Source organism: Hibiscus syriacus, unplaced genomic scaffold (assembly GCF_006381635.1).
Source record: "Hibiscus syriacus cultivar Baekdansim isolate YM2019G1 unplaced genomic scaffold, ASM638163v2 tig00111105_pilon, whole genome shotgun sequence".
Classification (NCBI taxonomy): Eukaryota; Viridiplantae; Streptophyta; class Magnoliopsida; order Malvales; family Malvaceae; genus Hibiscus; species Hibiscus syriacus.
In genome coordinates, this window is record NW_024062987.1 from 3,895,712 (window position 1) to 3,914,975 (window position 19,264).

General features: G+C 36.5%; 2 protein-coding genes and 1 non-coding gene across 5 annotated transcripts; 1 reads left to right on the forward strand and 2 right to left on the reverse strand.

Annotated features, from left to right (window-relative positions):
- Positions 1-872: 872 nt before the first annotated feature.
- On the reverse strand, positions 873-962 carry TRNAY-GUA. Its single transcript is given in 2 exon segments — positions 873-908; positions 926-962. It is a non-coding gene; the product is annotated as a tRNA-Tyr (tRNA).
- Positions 963-1,697: 735 nt separating this feature from the next.
- Positions 1,698-2,796, reverse strand: LOC120153810 (dehydration-responsive element-binding protein 2A-like). The gene is made up of 2 exons (XM_039165682.1): positions 2,664-2,796; positions 1,698-2,515 (listed from the first exon to the last, which is right to left on the reverse strand). The coding sequence occupies exon 2, from the start codon at positions 2,485-2,487 to the stop codon at positions 1,768-1,770; it is 720 nt and encodes a 239-aa protein (XP_039021613.1). The 5' UTR covers positions 2,488-2,515; positions 2,664-2,796; the 3' UTR covers positions 1,698-1,767.
- A 632-nt stretch (positions 2,797-3,428) lies between these two features.
- On the forward strand, positions 3,429-18,500 carry LOC120153991 (pumilio homolog 4-like). 3 transcript variants are annotated; one of them, XM_039165848.1, is made up of 11 exons: positions 3,429-3,654; positions 6,238-6,945; positions 7,924-8,776; positions 8,871-9,435; positions 9,519-9,660; positions 9,754-9,861; positions 10,348-10,560; positions 10,649-10,759; positions 17,391-17,585; positions 17,772-17,946; positions 18,052-18,500. In XM_039165848.1, the coding sequence occupies exons 2-11, from the start codon at positions 6,265-6,267 to the stop codon at positions 18,087-18,089; spliced, it is 3,081 nt and encodes a 1,026-aa protein (XP_039021779.1). In that variant the 5' UTR covers positions 3,429-3,654; positions 6,238-6,264; the 3' UTR covers positions 18,090-18,500. The 3 variants fall into 3 exon arrangements, with proteins under 3 accessions (XP_039021779.1, XP_039021778.1, XP_039021780.1); XM_039165847.1 differs by having other exon boundaries at positions 3,429-3,566; positions 6,257-6,945; XM_039165849.1 differs by having other exon boundaries at positions 3,429-3,566; positions 6,257-6,945; positions 7,924-8,718; positions 8,870-9,435.
- Positions 18,501-19,264: the final 764 nt, after the last annotated feature.

The following is a 19,264-nucleotide window of genomic DNA, read 5'->3' on the forward strand; positions in this document are numbered from 1 at the left end:
TTTAGGGGACCGGTTCAAATCCACCAAATTTCATTTTTCCTTCTTCTTTTCCCCTTTGCAGAGGATCGATGGTTAAATTCAGGGACTAATCCTTGAATTACATGACTAGGATATTTACTCATAAAGTTTAGAAATTCACAATTTGGTCCTTAAATTAACTTATTTTAATCTAATAATTAACCTCAATATTTTTGGGGTGTGACACAAAAACTGGTCAAATTTAACTCACTTTGTAATTGTTCGAACTTAAGATTTCAAAAAAGAATAATAATTCCATTTACCACTAAAATTGCTTGAGAAGTTCAAAAAAAATCTTTACGTAAATATGGAAGAATGATCAGAAAACAATTATATTATATCTTTTATTTTATTTTATTAATTCTAAGTATAAATATCGGATTTTATTCGAATTTATACTATTTCGATATACTTTTAGGTGTAAGTTCATTTTCTTTGCATTTCATTTGGGCTATTTGAATTTTCTAAGACTTAGGTTTAATGTTGTTGGATCCTTATATTAAGGACACGAAAAAAACTAAATATTTAAAAATAAAAACGAATTATTATTATGTTTACATATTACAGATGAGAAAATAATATAAAAACCAAAACCCTAAAAAAAACTACACATGGGACATCGTCAGCCCTTATGACAGTATATTGGGCCACCCCATGGATGTAACAGAGGCATTTATCCGACCAGTTCTTCGAAGACCTTCAAGTTAAATAAAAACAGTAAATTAGCAGTAATTTTAAAAAATATTAATGATCGTTTACAATCTGAAAATGAAAGAAACAAATGAGAAGGAAAATATTATACACAACGTTTGTGAGAAAGTAAAAGTAAAAATAAATTAAATAAAATATGAAAATCCGACCTGCCGGATTCGAACCAGCGACCTAAGGATAGCCATGAGGATACCCACTACAGTCCTCCGCTCTACCAACTGAGCTAAGGTCGGTTGGCTTTTAAAATGTTGATATTAAATTTTAAATAGCTTATTTATAAAATAAACAGCAACCCTTACCATTCAGATTATGTTAGATTGCTTTCTTTTTCCGTTCTCAACAGCTCTCTGAAAATTTTCCAATCCATCGACGCTTATAATAGAAATGGATGGATTTTCAATCACGTAAGTAAGCATTGCACGTGTGTTTAACGTCATAATTGATAGATTATCATTGGTAAACTCTTAACTAAAGAATTAGAAACAGTTTGATGTGGGAAATGGTTTAGCTTTCTTCAACCTTCCGTTTCTCTTCTTTCTCAACAACATTTAAAACAAATAAACGATTGTTAATCTGTCTGGCCTTTGACATGTCCTACAAACTGCAACAAAAATATTAACCTCACGAGTCAAGGAAGAAGCCGTTTATAAAGCACTCATCTTCACTACAACAGCATCCTGCAGATTCCATCCTCGATTCAATCGTATTTCCTCCAATGACAATCCATAAATTAAGAATGGAGGTCTAATTTTTTTTCTATTTTTTCTTAACGTATTAAACTAAATTTTACGGACTACGCAGCAATCGTTCCAGTTGTTCGTCATTTGTCCATGCTCATATCTTGAAACTCCATGAAAGCTCCAGAAATGGACTTCCATGATTACAAGAATTTATTCAGTTTTAAAATATCTAATTCAAATTAATCCATCAATTAATCAAAATCAAAATAAATTAAATATACATTACACTTGTTATAACTGCAATTGTTATATATGATTCATTAGAACGTATAAAAATACGTATAAAAAGAATGTCAATCTACAAGTCAACCAGAAGCTCATTTATATCAAAACACTCGTCCTCGCTAAAAAACGGTCGTCCACCCCACACACTATTCCCTAAGTCATTCAGCGAGACATCATCCATAAACTCCGATCCATTAAGCCAACCATAATCCATCTCTTCCATGGACTCATCCGCTGTTATTTTCACCTCCTCTTTCGCTTTGTCTTCACCGTTGCTCGCATCACCGATCGTAGTCGTATTATCCATCGCATCGCCGCCCACATTTCCATCGTAGATTTCAGAGCAACTCGAGTCGGAGTTGGCACGAGTATCCGACGTAGCCTCCGAACTCGTAGCCGAAGCACGGGGATTATTTAAGATGGCTTTATCGCCATACATGGTCACGGCGGCTTGATCGTAGGCTAAAGCAGCTTCCAAGGCGGTGGGGAAAGTACCGAGCCAGAGTCGTTTCCCTTTATTAGGGGCTCGAATTTCAGCCACCCATTTACCCCAAGTCCTTTGCCTGACGCCTCTGTAGATACAAGCTTGGTTCTGAGGGCCTCCTTTGCCTTTCATACACCCCTTTCTGGAGCCCTTTGCTGGGGCCTTGAGCGCTCGTTTTGTCTCCCCATTTTCACTCCATTGTTTCAGAGTATCGGCAACTGATAAACCATCTCTCCTCTTCCTTTTTCTACAAGAATCCGTCAACGGAGGAGTACCCACATTTGGATTTCGATTCTCACAAATACCCATATTTTAGTTTCTTCAGAACTATGGAAATCTGCACTTCATTCAAAGTCGATATCGAAATTAACTTCTAGTTAACAAAAGAAACAAAGAGGTATGTTTTTTCTGTCTTGGGAAACAAGCTAGAAAATTTGTAATCGGGAATTAAAACCATAAAACCCAGAAAGGAAATGAGAACAAACCTGTGTGAAGAACAGAACCGGAGGTATCAACAAGACCTAATTGTGCTTTTTTCTCTCTCTAGTGGTCTTCGAACCTGTGAGAAAGTGTTAATTTTTTTTTTTTTGCCAAGAACTCTGTTTTTCCTTTCCTTCCAAGAAACTAAACCAGTAGTATCTGGCAATCGAGTCTCGGATATTTAAGTATTTATGTTGGTAAGATATTTTTATTTTTATATTATTATTTTCTAGGCTAAGTAAATGACGTGGCAGATTCTGGTAGCTCCTGCCGCGTTGCTCGAATTCTCTAGACTCTATCTAGATTTGTCCAGCTATGATCTGAGTTCCTTTTTTGACACTAACATGTTTCGTTAATTTCCGATTTGACATTGGCTGGGCTGTTTATAGCCCAAATAATTAATGCAAATAAGTATTAACGTGGAGATAAAATAAACTTTAGATGTTAAAATTTTAATTTATTTTAATAAAATAATTTTATTTTATGATTTTAATATCATTTAATAAAGTTTTTTAGTAAATATTTAAAAATAAACTTTTAAATTAAATATATACTCTGATAAAAAATTAAATACTTAAAAAATTATAATATGAATATTTATTTTTAAATTAAGAATTAGAAGAAATAAAATAAAATTCTAAAATATAAATAAAATCTTACGTTTTCTAATTACTTTATTATTGTTTAAAAATTTCACAACAAAATGAAAAAGGGGGAAAATTGCCGTTTTCAATTAGCGATCTCCTTTTTACCTCGCCTCCCTCTTCCCCTCCGTTAAAAGGTTTCCTTTTCCTCTCCCTATTTTTTGAATAAAATTTATTTCTCTTGCTAGAGTTTCGATCCATATTTATTTTTGGGTTTAAAACTTCGAGTTCATCCTACGAAAACGAGTATTGATCTTCAAGCAGGCAAGTTTCTCTTTTATCACGCCGTTAATAATTGAAATAAATAATTTTACTGATTTTTTTTATGGGTTGGGTTTTGTAGGTGATTGATTTTGATAATTCGTTAGTAATTGATGCTGGAAATGCGTGAATTTTGTTTTTAATTTTTTGTTAAAGTTTAATGTTACTAAGCTGTGCGATTGATGGGGAAATGCAGTGGATTTTTTTTTGTTAACGTGCTTTTCCTTCAATTAAATGGTTAGATGTTGAGATAATGTTGTGGATTTTCTTTTTTCGGAAAAAAAGGATTTGCTTGTTTTTTGTTTTTACGATTGAAATGCTCTTATGCTCGGTGTGGTTGCTTAACATGAGACCCTTTAAGATGGGAAAAAATTGTTTATTTGATATTGAATTCTAATGTTAGATTGAACTCTGTTCATCTGCTGAGATTAGAATTTAAAGATATTGTTTTTTTATGATCCTGATTATTATTTATTAAATAAACGAAGTTGTAAAGTCGCTTCTTTTTGTATTGAATTTTGAATAAATAACTTTGACCGAAAATTTCTTATAATATACGATTTTGACCAACTTTTTTTCGATTTGTCAAAATGACCAACAAAATCACAATGCGATCTCCAGTATCGCAAATCAATTTCCAGATTCGCAACTCGATTTTGACTATCGTATTGCAATTTTCTAAATTCGCGTTGCGATTTTAGAAAATCACAATGCGAATATGTAAATCGCAACGCGATAATACATAATCGCAACGCGATTCTGACTATCGCAACGCGATAATACAAAATCGCAATGCGATTTTCAAAACGCCATTAGTATCGCAATGCGTATTTTATTTTCAAATTCCAAACACGAATATTAATATATCCCGTAATCGTAACTCTTAACCTAAAACCTTAAATCACAACTCAGTCCCATCTCCATCTCTTACTCTCTACGGCGACATCCGCCCCCATCTCCGACAAAATCCGTCCCCATCTCCGGCGAAATCCGTCTATCTCCATCTCTCAGAGCCACCCTCACAATCATTCACAATCAGAAATGGAAAATCAACCAAATCAACCAAATCCGGTATCTGAAGTAATTCTGGCATATTCCAGTTATACTCCCGTGGCATTTTCTTCGGGAACTTTTCTTCGGGGATTTCTTCTTTTTTTCTTCTTCTTCTTCAGGGTTATATGAATTACAGAATGTATGTTCAACATGTTCATTCACAGTTATAACTTCCTCCTCATTATCATCATCTTCTTCGGCAGCGGCTGTTTCATCATCAAAATTCGGGTATTGACCAATATCAAAATCATTACACGCAGGGTCTGTTTCTTCTTCTGAAACATCATCAAAATCTGAGTATTGACCAAGATCAAAGTCCGGGTATTGACCAAGATCAAATTTCGAATACTGACTAGTACTCACAATTTTTTCTGTTGACTCATCATCGTCTAACTGGTCAATACGAAAACCGGAATTTGGTGCTGAAGGTTGATTGAGATTTGGATTAGGGAAAGGTTGTGGGTTTTGAGATTGTGTTTGGTATTGAAAATGTGGTGAAACAAAATTTGCTTGGTGATGAAATTGTGGTGGAACCATTAAATTTTGAGCACGATAAACTGGGGTTGAAAAACTTAGTTGATTACTATCCGCTACTGACTCAACTTCACTACTTCTAGGTTCAACAACATACGATGTAACATCATCTTGCGAAACACTAATGTAAGCAATGAATCGTTCAACATCTTCATTGTCGGTTAACAAATAAACTTTAATTTTTCTCTGATAAGATAACCTAAATCCACTTAAGGGCTTTAAATTCAATTTATTTGCAACACGTAACATTAGAGTTTCATAAGTTAACTTTTTTAATGACAGTTTTAGTTGAAGATTCATGGGTAAAGACATATATTGTAAAACACCATGAACATTCTCTCATGACCCTCCAAAACACAAATCTATCTAAACATGATTAACATTAGATGATTTTATTATTGTAAATTAATTTACTAAACAAATGAGCTGCGAAACTAAAACCTGTTGCCGGATGGGGAAGGATGTCGTTGGATATAGGAATGGATGTCGCCGGAGAGAGTGATAGATGGAGATGGAATGAGTTGCGATTTAGAGATTTAGGTTATGAGTTGCTGCTGCTGCGTAGTTATATACCCAAAACATTTGTGTTGCGAAACTAAAACCTGTTGCGAATTTGAAATTCAGCGTTGCGGCAGTCAGAATCGCGTTGCGATAGTCAGAATCGAGTTGCGATTATGTATTATCGCGTTGCGATAGTCAAAATCACGTTGCGAATCTGGAAACTGATTTGCGAAACTGGAGATCGCGTTGCGATTTAGAGATCACATTGCGATTTTGTTGGTTATTTTGGCAAATCGAAAAAAAGTTGGTCAAAATCGTATATTATAAGGAAATTTCGGTCACTGAGGTTATTTTCTCTTTCTATTAAGCTCTTTTCGGTTGCTGAGAAAGTACTAAAAAGTAATGGGAAAAGTTTTATTATTTCTGTGTGAAACACTATTATTTTGTGTTATCTGGTAGTATCTTTGAACACAAAATCCATTTGTAAATGGAGAAGTGAACTACATATACATTAAGGTTTTAATGACGGGGTTTGATTATCTTGACGTATTGAAATTATAGCTAGTTTATGTGCATATATGAATTGAACTTTTTTGTGGATGCAGGTTTTGGGATGGCTACTGGCAGTAACATAGATATGCTACCGACTATAGATAATGGTTTACAAAGACCTAGTGGGAATTTGGAAGATAGTTTGACTGAGTTAGAATTGATGTTGCAAGCACATCGTAATCAACAATTTGTGGGTCATGGAAGGGATCTTAATATATATAGGAGTGGCAGTGCTCCACCCACAGTCGAGGGATCACTGAGTGCTGTTGGTAGTCTTTTTTCTAATATTGATTTTCGAGACATTAATGGTATCACTGGTGTTAGCAGCAATAGTTGCAATAATGGAATGTCTGAAGATGAGATTCGCTTGCATCCTGCATATCTTTCATATTATTACTCTCCTGAAAACATAAATCCGAGGCTGCCTCCACCATTGTTATCAAAAGAGGATTGGCGTGTTGCACAAAGGTTTCAGGCCGGTGGGTCTTCCCTTGGGAGCATCGGGGACTGGAGAAAGAAAAAGTTCGATGAGGGTGGCGATAGTTCATCACTATTTTCAGTGCAGCCTGGTCTTTCTGCTCAACAAGGAAAAAGTGATTTGCTGGAGCTAAGGAGTGTCAATGCAAAGAATTTTCCCAGGAAGCTGTCAGATGACTGGCTTGATAAAGGCTCGGACAGTTTTGTTGGGTTTTCTGGTTCTGGGCTTGGTGCAAGGAGGAAGAGTTTTGCCGACATTCTTCAGGTGATATAGCCTCCAGTTCAGTTGATGAGTTCGTAGTTTTTTTAACCTCGTTGTAACATGATTCTTCTTAATGTTAATTGATTTGGATTGTTTTGTCCCTTTTTCTTTATTATATTTTCGTCAATATGGATTTCCCGTATAGGTGCTTTCCTTTTATTTGTTTAATGTATTTTTTCTTCCATTTTCCCTCGTGGCTGTGATGAAACAAGATTTTTGTATTTATTTTCAATATGCCTTTGAATCATTGGGATGAAGTTCTCTGAATATCTGATATGTTTGGTTATAAATAGGTTGAAGACTCTCCTTTTTTCTCAGATTGTTTCAGCTTCAATCCGGCATCACCAATTCAATTTTCCTTTCACTGTCATTTAATTCTTTCTTTGTCGGACTTATCTTTTGACCTCTATATTATTTACTCAAGACATTTTCTAGAAGAAACAACTTCCAGGATTCCCTAGATATATAGGTACTTTAATATATATTTTATTTGCTTGGTGTATCTGTTGTGAAACTCTTCTCTGCTTCTTTGCTTGTCTTTCTTGCTATAAGGCTTTTGATGGAAATTGTGTGATACAAACAACAATGCAATAAGAACTTGTACACTTTATATGATGATCAAAATAAGTGGTACGAAGAAAAGAAGGGTATCAAATTTCAGCTTCTAGACCCTACATTGTTTTCGCTTGCCCTTCATTTAATTTCTCTGCAACATTTATATTTGGATGTATCCAATTATTTTCATGTCTTGGATAATGATTTATAGTTATTTTCGTTAAGTTTTTTGTTTGTTTTATCAATGATGTACTTTTTTTTATACTATCTGCGTTCTTTTCTATTTTTCATGCTTGAAATATCTTGATATTTATCGAACACATTGTCTGACCTAATTCTATTGAAAATGGGTCATCGACTAAGTGAAATACCATTTATTTAATTTAACATGTTCTGTAGTGGAACTGACATGATAGTTTCCTCCAGGATGGACTTGATAGACCTGCCACCTTATCAGGTCACCGTTCACGTCCAGCAAGTCGTAACGCTTTCAGTGAAATGCTAGATGAACCTAGAATTGCCGATTCTGGACCACCAGGTTTTTTTAATGGACTGGAGTCAATGGAGAGCTTTCCTGCTGGAGTAGCTCATCCAGGTATGATTGGAGTTCAGAGCCATGGTAAAATCACTTCTAACTCTTTTGCATCTGTTGTGGGTGCATCCTTATCGAGAAGTACAACCCCTGAACAGCATTTGGTTGGGAAGTCTCCTGGTGCTGGACTTCCTCCTGTTGGAAGCAAGATCAGCCACACAGAAAAAAAGAATATTATCGGATCTAATGTCCAAAATGGGCGTTCAACTGCTGTGCCTGAACTTACTGAAATTGCAGCCACATTATCTGGATTGAGCTTGTCGAAAACTGGAAATGTAGATAAGAATGCTCATATGCGTTCTCATAGTCAGGCTGATTTGGATAATAAGCTGGACTTTTCATTCAACATGCCCATTCAGAGTGTGCAGCAGCAATTCATCGACCAGTCCAATGCAGAAAAACTCCCATTTTCTACAAACTATGTTGACTCCACTAGGAAAAAGGGGATTGCACCGAATGTTATTCCTTCTAAGATTATTTCCAACGGGAAAGTCAGCCTTCCCAGAAGAACATCCTCTTCTGCAGATCTTTATGCAAAAGCGCATTCAGGACTTGGACTTTCAGAAAGATCTGATGTTGGTCAGCCCAATGTGAATCTTGCAAACACAGATTTCACTGGCCACTTACCTGCTACTTATTCTGTTAACCAGAAGTTGAATTCAGTGATTAAGAGCCATTTAAATGCAGGTATTTTTATCTTCTGAAAACTTTTACCTTTTTGTTGGGAGCTTATCATTTTATACATTTTTCTTTAACATATTTTGTTGTATGTTTTCTTTAGGCTCCTCTTTGACTGGTACTGGTGATAGAGGAAGTTTAAGTGGAGCTGGAATTCAAGGGTCTGATCCTTTTCCACTTATAGATCCTCGATATATCCAATACCTGCAAAAAACTTCTCAGTATGGGACGCTTGCTGCAGCTACTTCTAGTTCTCTGCTTGCTGGGAACTATGCTGGTACTTTACAAGGGGATTTGAATGGCCTTCAAAAAGCATATATGGAAGCAGTATTAACCGAACAGAAGCAACAGTATGAATTGTCACTTTTGGCCAAGGCTGGTGGTCTGAATCATGGCTATTATGGGAATCCCTCATATAGTCTTGGCAAGCCATTTACTGGAAATCCACTGGAAATTTCTGTACTCCCGTCCATTGGTTCTGGAAGTATACAGAATGATAGAAATGCACATTTTAATTCAATGATGAGAAACTCGGTAGGGGGTTGGCAATCGGATATTAGTAATATTGCAAATGGAAGATACATATCATCTTTATTAGATGAATTTAAGAACAACAAGACCAGGTCTTTTGAACTCTTAGATATTGTTGACCATGTTGTTGAATTCAGGTACATGACATGGGGCCTTCTCATATGTTATAAGTGCACTGATGCTTGTATGTTTCTGAGTCTAACTATATTGTGCAATGCAGTACGGACCAATATGGTAGTCGCTTTATTCAACAGAAATTGGAAACTGCCACGGAGAAAGAGAAGAACAAAATATTTCCTGAGATTATTCCTCATGTTCGTGCTTTGATGACTGATGTTTTTGGAAATTATGTCATACAGAAAGTATGTGCTTCACGATTTTCTAATTTAAATCAGTGAATCATCCTGATCATGCATTTATAATCAATTGGTCTAATTCTGGAGCTGGATTTGTAGTTTTTCGAGCATGGTACAGAAAGTCAAAGAGCAGAGCTAGCCAGTCAGCTTACTGGTCATGTGTTGGCTCTCAGTCTTCAAATGTATGGTTGCAGAGTGATTCAGAAGGTGAATGAACTGTAACTCCCCATCATTTTTAAAAGAAAAAGGAAAAAAAATATTGCCATGTTTTAATGGAGTTAATTTTAGTCTTGATTGCTGTGGCCTACATCTTATGCTGAAGTCATTTTAGCTTACATTCCTTGGCTTAGTATTCTGTGCATTCTGCATAGAACCCTTTTGATGACTGTTTATAATATATACAGCTGTTTTATTGTTTGGGGTACTTGAATACCGAAGAATCCTAGTCTGTTACCAGATGGATTAACATTTTGCTGATGGATATAGATAGAAGTTTCAATACATGCGACGGTTTAAAATATTTTTACTTATTTAAGGTTACATAATGACTTAACGTCTGAAAATTTTCTCTGACAATTGTATGAGATGAAGTCCTGTCTTAGCAGGATGGTGCACAAAGTTAATGTGAATTGCTTGTATGTCCTTTTGAGTTTATGAGGTTATGAAGGCTTGCTAAAAAACTGATGACCGTAGGCTTTGGAAGTGGTTGATGTGGACCAGCAGGCTAGAATGGTAGCTGAACTTGATGGCTCAGTCATGAAATGTGTTCGTGATCAGAATGGTAATCATGTTATACAGAAGTCTATCGAGTGTGTTCCTCGGGATCAAATTCAATTTATAATTTCAGCTTTCTATGGCCAAGTTGTGGCACTTTCTACCCACCCTTATGGGTGTCGTGTCATTCAGGTTTGAAATTTACTGATCATAACCTTTAATTGCTCTGGGAATTTAGCATTTATTTTTATTGATTTTCACTCGCTGTTGATGCTTATAGAGGGTGCTGGAACATTGCAATGATGTGAAAACCCAAGAAATCATCATGGCAGAGATCATGCAATCTGTATGCACTCTAGCACAAGATCAATATGGGAATTATGTTATTCAGGTATCTAAGCTTCATTTTGAATCTCTATTATTTTTCATTTGGGAAACTTGATCTAATCTATCTGCCATCAGAGAATGAAGTTTACCCTTTTTTTCTTAAGTTAACCATTTACTTAATTGTGCATAACTTCATATATATTGCCTATTGTAGTATGTTTCGGGAATCAGGTTGTAATTAGCATATCTTTCTTTCTCTGAATGTCTTTACACATTGGACTGTTTTATAATTATCAGGCATGTGTTATTTCTTCCATTTTTTCTGTTGCTTGTTGGGATTATATTTTTTTTTTGATAGGAATAAAATGCCTCATTAAAAACCTCCCTCATAGTTGTCTCTTTAAAGGAGACAAGTAGCGGAAGGAGGAAAAGAGTGCCTTAGTAGATTAATAACCAACAATTACATAAGATTACCAAATATTACAAAAGATTGCCTAAACAAAGAAACATAACCAAAATAAAATGCCAAAAGCACAGCTCCTAAAAACAACCTCCACACTCACTATCCAATTCCTAACTTAGCTAGACCATCAGCTTCCTCATTAATACATCTGCTGATATGCCTAATAACAACATTATAAAGCCCAACTGACTTCTGAATTTCTGTAATAAAATCAACAAGGTGAACCGGGCAGAGATCAGGGCTGTTGATCCATTTCACTGCCAGAAACGAGTCACTTTCTAAAATCAGATTTCCTTTGTCCCTCCAAACTGAATCAAAAAACATATCTAACCCCACTTTGATCGCATAAATCTCAGCTAGAATAGGAGAACAAGGTCCTAAAGCTGTAGAGAATGAAACCAGCTTGTTATTACCAGCATCTTTAAGAACTCCACCAATACCACTCCTTTTCCAGTCAAAATTGACTGCCCCATCAACATTCATCTTAAAGTACCCGGAAGGAGGAGGGCACCATTTTAATCTTGACAGTCGAAAATTAGAGGGGGATTTATGCTTATCCCCCAAAGTAAGATCTCCCACAAGGCTGTCCAAATGAATAGACAAATCCTTATTTTTTGCTAAAAACCAAGATGCCACCCTATACCTCACCAAAAAGAACAAATTATCTTTGTCCATCTTGCCATTCTCTAAAACAATCTGATTCCGGCACAACCAAACAGACCACAAAACTGCTCCTGGAATAAATCTCCAAATATTCGAGTAGGGTCTAAGATGCAACCATGAAAGCAAGAAGCCTTTCGGATTATTAGGAAAGACTGAAATAACTTTCCACAAACGGAGTAGTTTTATCCAAATTTGCCAAACCTGGACACAGGAAAAGAATAAGTGACTGACAGATTCTGGTTCCTCTCCACATAACACACAAAGAGGGTTTTCGATATCTTTAACCCCTCTTCTCAATAAAACAGTTTTGACAGCCATCTTCTGATGAATAACTTGCCACAGGAAAATCTCTACCTTTGGTGGGACTAAGCCCTTCCACACAATCTCCAACCAAGAATTGTCAGATTCTGCTAAACTTGAAAATAATCTTGAGCAAGAATTAACCGAGAACTCACCATCCCCACTACCTTTCCACACAACACGGTCTCCACCCTTCAACAGCGGGCGAAAATTATCCAGCAACACCATCAGTTTCATCCAATGCTCAAACTCACTATCCATTAAATTCCTCCTAAGTTGTAAATCCCACACCCACTCCCCATTCGACAAACACCCAAAATCAGCCACAACACCTTCCTTATTAACAGACAGAGCAAAGAGCCTAGGAAACAAAGTCTTCAAGGAAACATTAGAAATCCAAGAATCAAGCCAAAATCTGATAGATTCTCCTTTTCCCACCTGAAGCACGAGATTATTTCGAAAGCATAATCCAAATGAGTCGTTAGACCAATAGTTATTTAAAACACCTTTCCAAATCCAAGACACATTAAAGGGCAAATTATCATCTACCACAATAGAGCTCGAACCCACATTGTACTTAGAACAAATCAATGTCTTCCACCAAGAGTCCTTCTCTGTACCAAACTTCCAAACCCACTTGCCCAATAAAGCTCTATTCCATAATTTTAGATCCGAAATTCCCAATCCCCCCAACTCTTTATTTTTACAGACTGTATTCCAATTAACCCAATGAAGCCTTTTCTTCTCAGCCGAAGAACCCCACAAGAAGTTGGCCAAAATAGATTCCAGTTTCTTCCTCACAACCACTGGCATTTTAAAAAGTGACATATAGTAATTAGGCAAAGCATTCAAGACTGAATTAATCAAGACTGTCCTTCCTGCTATTGATAAAGAAGACATTTTCCAGCCTGTTAATTTCTGGTAAAACTTATTTACAATCGGATCCCAAAGTTGAATTGAATTCCTCTTAGCACCCAATGGTAACCCCAAGTAGTCTGTCGGAAAGGAGTCTCTTAAACAACCAATAGAATCTGCCCATTCCCCAACAATGTTGTCTTGTAAATTGATACCAAAAATTCTGCTCTTCATCAAATTCAGCTGCAGCCCAGTACATAACTCAAAAACAACCAAAACCCTCTTCAGATTTGCCAATTTACCCTTTGAAGCTTTACAAAAAATCAAATCATCCGCAAATTGTAGATGAGACAGCATCGGCGAAGAATTATCAGAACCTAATTGAAAGCCCTCAAACAGCCCCAATGCTACTGCTTTAGACAGTAGTAGATTCAGAAATTCACCCACTATATTAAACAGAAGCGGGGATAGAGAACACCCTTGTCTGAGCCCCCTAGATATGTTAAAACTTTCAGTTGGAGAGCCATTGACAAGAACTGAAATAGAAGTTGAACTTAAGCAATTATGAATCCACGACCTCCATCTTCTACTAAACCCCATACACTCCATAATTTTGATTAAAAAATTCCAATCAACAGTGTCGTAGGCCCTCTTGAAATCCACTTTGAAGACAAGACCTTCCCTTCCTTTCCTCCTCCAAAAATCGATTGCTTCATTAGCAATTAAGGAGCAGTCACAAATCTGCCTTCCCGGGATGAAAGCAAATTGAGAATGACCAATTAACCCCCCTATGCACTGCCTTAACCTTCTTGACAAAACTTTAGACAAGATTTTGTAAAGTCCTCCTACCAAACTGATTGGTCTGTAATCCTCAATGCAGACTGGAATCTGCTTCTTCGGAATTAGAGTGATGAAGGAATGATTGACACCTTTCCCAAACTTCTTCCCTTTGTAAAAATCTTCAAAAAACTTAAGAATGTCACCTTTCAAAACCGGCCAAAATTTCTTGAAAAAGCCTAAGTTCAATCCGTCAGGACCTGGAGCTTTATTGCTATCCGAAGAAAGAACTGCTTCCCAAACTTCCTCTTCCGAAAAAATCATGTCTAATTGAGCAACTTGATCCTCCGAAAGTCTAGAAAAAGTCAATTCCAACTTCTCAACTTCAACCGTCGGAATGGCATTGTAAGCGTTCTTGAAATATTAAAAAATAGCAGCTTTTATCCTTATCGGATCCACAATCAAATTTCCACTCACATCCAAAGAATTAAGAGCATTCCTCCTCCCTCTATTTGTAGCACATTGATGGAAATACCTTGAATTTCTATCTCCATCCATAATCCACTGCGCCCTTGATTTCTGGAACCAAACTAATTCTTCTTTTTTATATAATGTCCATAATTCACTTTTTTCTTTTGCAACATCCACCATAGAAACGGAAGGATTCCTTTGTTGTAATAGAGCTTCTTGGTTCGAAATTAGTCTCTCTTTGCTGTCAATCAAACTTTGAAGTTGCAATCTGCTTCCATTAGACCAATTCCTGATTTCAACCTTTATAACTCTAAGTAACTCCTCAATATTCATCCTCTTCCTACTCTTTGCTTGTGAAATTTCCTTTTCCACAGCTTCCTTAAAACCCTCCTCCTCCATGATGTAATTGAACAATTTAAAGGATTTCGGACCCCAATTAATCTTACTGGAATCCAATGCCACAGCATTGTGATCTGAAATTGACTTAGGTAATAACAGATGCACAACATCCGGGAATAAGTCTAAGAATTCGGCAGAAACTAAAAACCTATCCAACCTTACAAATGTAGGATCTTCCCTGTTGTTACCCCAAGTAAAACTTCCTCCCACCAAAGGCAGATCCATCAAACTTGAATGAAACAAAAACTCCCTGAACCACCCAATTGAATTTTCATACAGATTTTCCCCCCACTTTTCTTCCTGTGACAAATGAGCATTAAAATCTCCAGCTACACATAAAGGGCACCCCAATGTAGCAATAAAACTGGATAACTCCTCAAAAAACGCCTCTTTATCTGCTTCAACAGAGGGTCCGTACACATTAATAAAACAACACACCACTTGGTTATCCTTTACTATACCCTTCAAAGCTATAAACCTTGGTGAGATTTTCACCAAATGAGGTATAAACCAATCCTCATCCCAAAAAGTAACCAATCCTCCTAATGCACCCACGGCCGGAGAATCCACCATCCCACCTAGATATTTACCCCCCAACTTCCTCCTCAAACCTACAGAAACCACCTCCAATTTCGTTTCTTGCAGAAAAAGAAACGACGGTTTCTTATCAACAACCACCTTCCTCACTGCCCTAGCCTTTACCAACCTACCTAAACCTCTAATATTCCAAGTGACACAAGAGACACGAACCATAAAAATATAATTAAAAAAGATAAAAAAACCTTCAACCAAATATAAGGGTTAATAACCACCCTTCTCCCCCCTAACCGAATTAGACTCGGAAAATTTCTCAGCAAAAGCTTTCTTAACCCCCTCAAAATTAACACCTAACATTTGGCTAACCTGCCAAGTTACTTCCAATTCGTCATTATCAATCGAAAAATCAACTGCGGCAAAACCCTTATTCAAATCATCTCTTTTATTCTTCTTATTAGATCTGCTGTAAACTCTGTCAGAGAAAATGGTAGCTACCTTAGGGGGATAAACACGATTTGTTGGAGGGGAAGAAGAACACCTCCTAGTAGGAATTTTACTGACTTATAACCCAATTGTTCCATCCTGATCTGCAACAAAATCTAGCTCTGAAGCCTTCAAACCTGTCTGCTGAGGACCTCCACATTCGCCCCTAGCATTAGCCAATTCATCAGGCTTGTAACCACCTCTATTTGAACTTGGACTACCCTGAATAGGCCCAAAGACTTCTACCCTACCCACAGTACCAATGAGCCCATTAACTTGGTCAACATTGTCAAGCCCCAATGGGACCTCACCCCTGTTAACCACCCATTCTCTCTCATTTGTACCAGCCCCCATCTTTTTCTGCTGACCCTGATCCTCATCAAGAACTGTCTCCTCTGCACATACATCAATTGCCACTATATTTTGAAAAACCCCTTTTCCCTCCAACTGTCCATTGAAAATTGTGTGCTCCCCTAGAGAGGATTCCAAGGCCCATCTTGTACACTGTTATGGTTGTCTGACAACGCCTGCTCACTCAACCTCCCTTCCTGTTCATCGATATCAACACCAAGGCTCTCTTCCGGCAAGTTCAACCCATTGTTTACTGTTTCATCATCTTCAACCAAATCCTCAAGCTCCGGAAAAAAATCTTCACTTCCTTCCACCTTAATCTTGATCAAGAACGATCTCCCATACGTATTAATAGTGATATGGGGAGGAATATCAAAAGGACTTTCGACCCTTAACAACATATGGGCTACTCTACAATCCACTTTTTTAGCAGTTTGTTCTTGTATCTTAACTAGTTTGCCCCAATTCGACGCCAAGCTAGTGAAGAAAGGGACTGACCAACAATTAAGAGGAACACCAATCATAGAAACTTGACAATAAGGTAGTGGAATTCCTTTTTCTTCCATAACTTGCTCCAACCTATCGAACCAAAAGGACAAGGCTTCCCACTTGTTTTCCATCGTTGAAACTTTCTCCTCAACAGTCTGGAAAACTACCAGACAGGCGTTTTTTGCATATCCCCATTTAAGCACTTTGACATTGATTCCCTCAGATCTTAACGCCCTTTGCACAAACTCAACTTCAAATATTGGCTTACAAATACCAGTTAAAGACGTTCTAAGCCAAGTCCTATCCTCCATTGGAATAAAAATATCCCTCGACGTCTTCCCTTCTACCTTTTCTCCAATACTCCCCACTTTCTGGCCCTCAACTTCTTTTGTTCCGACAACCGAATCCTTATAGGACCTTCCATCATAAAACTTATTCAAAAACTCCTTCTCTGCAACTGCAGCTGGCAATGATAATTTCTTCCGCAACTCATCTGTACCAGCACCTGAAGACCTCCTCACATTCGTACGGTTAAAACTCGGCGGAGTACTTTTCTTCTGATACTTAGCGATCGACACAGATATTCTCCTCCCATCGAACGATACGTTATTCATCTTTTCAACTGCAAGATGCAGATCATTTTTGCTCGCAAAATGCACAAAAGCAAACGTATTTTCCTTATAACAAGGTCTCCTGTTAACGAATGGAATAAACACCTTAATCACCTTGCCACAATGACTAAAACGATCCCATAATGCACTTCTTTGCACACGCCTACTAAGATTATCCACGAAAGCAACCCACGAAACTCCTCCAGCCAAAGAACTACCCATGTTAGTTGATAAGTTGCCTGATCTTTCGATTGTTATTGTTGAGATTATATTAATTACGTTTCCTTGTTTGATAGCATGTTCTTGAACATGGTAAGCCACACGAGAGATCTGCTATCATCAGCAAGCTTGCTGGACAAATTGTGAAGATGAGTCTGCAGAAATTTGCTTCTAATGTTGTTGAGAAGTGCTTGACTTTTGGCGGGCCTGAGGAACGTCAATTTTTGGTCAATGAGATGCTTGGTTCAACTGATGAAAATGAGCCATTGCAGGTATGTCACAATACTAATTTCCTTTTCCACTTGCAAACAATTATATATATAATATACAGATATATTTCTGTATGCCTTGTTTTCATATACCTTTTTTTTGGTTGTTGCATCAAATATGTTAAAAGGCTTAATTTTTGTAACAAATAAATTCAATTATACCTTTTTCTTTTGAATGCATGACTACAGGCTATGATGAAAGATCAATTCGGAAACTATGTCGTGCAGAAGGTTCTCGAAACTTGCGACGACAAGAATCTGGAGTTGATCCTTTCTAGAATCAAGGTTCATTTAAATGCCCTGAAAAGGTACACTTACGGCAAACATATCGTTTCTCGTGTTGAGAAGCTTATTGCAACTGGTGGTATGTAATCCCTTTCTTTTTCCTCTCAAGTTTCAGTCTACATTATTATTTTAGCCAGCCATACTAGTCACGCCAACTTATAAAACCCGAATTTCTTGAATGCAGAAAGGCGCATAGGATTACTATCCTCATTGGCCTCCTGAATAATCTGTATATGTAACCATAAAAGGCACTTTTTCTCCACTGCCATAACGGCTGCAAGTAGATGCAGTTTGTACAGAACGACATAAAAAGGTGATTATAGTATTCGTCATCTTCATTACCTTATTCTCTGCAATATATATAGATAACCATAATTCTAGCCAGTCTGCAGAATAAGATCATTGTCGATATTTTTATTGTATATTTTCCGCACTATTATAGCTCGAAAAAAAAAAGCCTTCACTGGAGGTCGTTTCAGACGAACAAGATCAGATTATGGCTTCCATTTTTTCCGATATCCAATCCGTAAGTAGATATAGGTGCCATAGATTGTGAAGCGTAAGTTTGGTTGTAAATGCTTTAAATAAACAGGTAGAGTCCCGATTTTCAATGATAATTTTTGCTTGCATATACGTAAACATACCTGAATTTTTGGACGTGAAATTCTTATTGAAAATTTGTATGATCGTGGCATGAATTGTTAGGGTTTTTACCGATTGTTCTGAGAACTGAGATTACGGTTTCAAAAAAGAAACGTAATAATATTATTGAAATATTACATACTTTTTTTAAGAGACGAATCCTGCGTAATTTTGTGTTGTGATTTGACAACTGTGTACCGTAGTAAGAAAGTGGTAAATTACATGTATAGTATTTAAACTATTACTTTGTTCTGTTTGGTACCTTAATTTTGTTTTTTTTAAGTTAACTAACATTTAGTTTTTATTTTAGTACACCATTAAATTTTTAACGGTGATGTTGATATGTCTTCATAAAACTATGTCATATTAGCTTGAAATAAAAATGTTATATCGATAATTTTGTTAATATTTTTGGTGGGAATTATTAAATTAAAACTTAAAGTAAATATTAGGTACGTTTCATTTAAAAGAAAAAGAAAATTTATGTGTTAAAATAGAATAAAAGTAATCATTTAGGCATTAAATGTATAGTTAATAAAAAAACTAATTGTTGATTAAATGACACCTATTTTAGATGCCTAGTTGAGCGTTACTTTAAAGTAACTTTAAAAAATAGCTTAAACGACGTTGAAATTGAAATAATCTTAACAAATATTCAAAATATCTAAACAATCAAAATTTCTAAAAGCTGAATTAATAAACTCAAGTGGTAATTTTATGAGTCTGATTAGAGCCATTATATAGAATAATTTTGG

Coding starts and splice junctions, on each gene's coding strand:
- LOC120153991 (XM_039165848.1), top strand. CDS start 6,265: ATGGCTACTGGCAGTAACATAGATATGCTACCGACTATAGATAATGGT. Junction 9,436..9,518: donor GACCATGTTGTTGAATTCAG/GTACATGACATG, acceptor TGTGCAATGCAG/TACGGACCAATATGGTAGTC. Junction 10,561..10,648: donor ATGGGTGTCGTGTCATTCAG/GTTTGAAATTTA, acceptor TGATGCTTATAG/AGGGTGCTGGAACATTGCAA.
- LOC120153810 (XM_039165682.1), bottom strand. CDS start 2,487: ATGGGTATTTGTGAGAATCGAAATCCAAATGTGGGTACTCCTCCGTTG.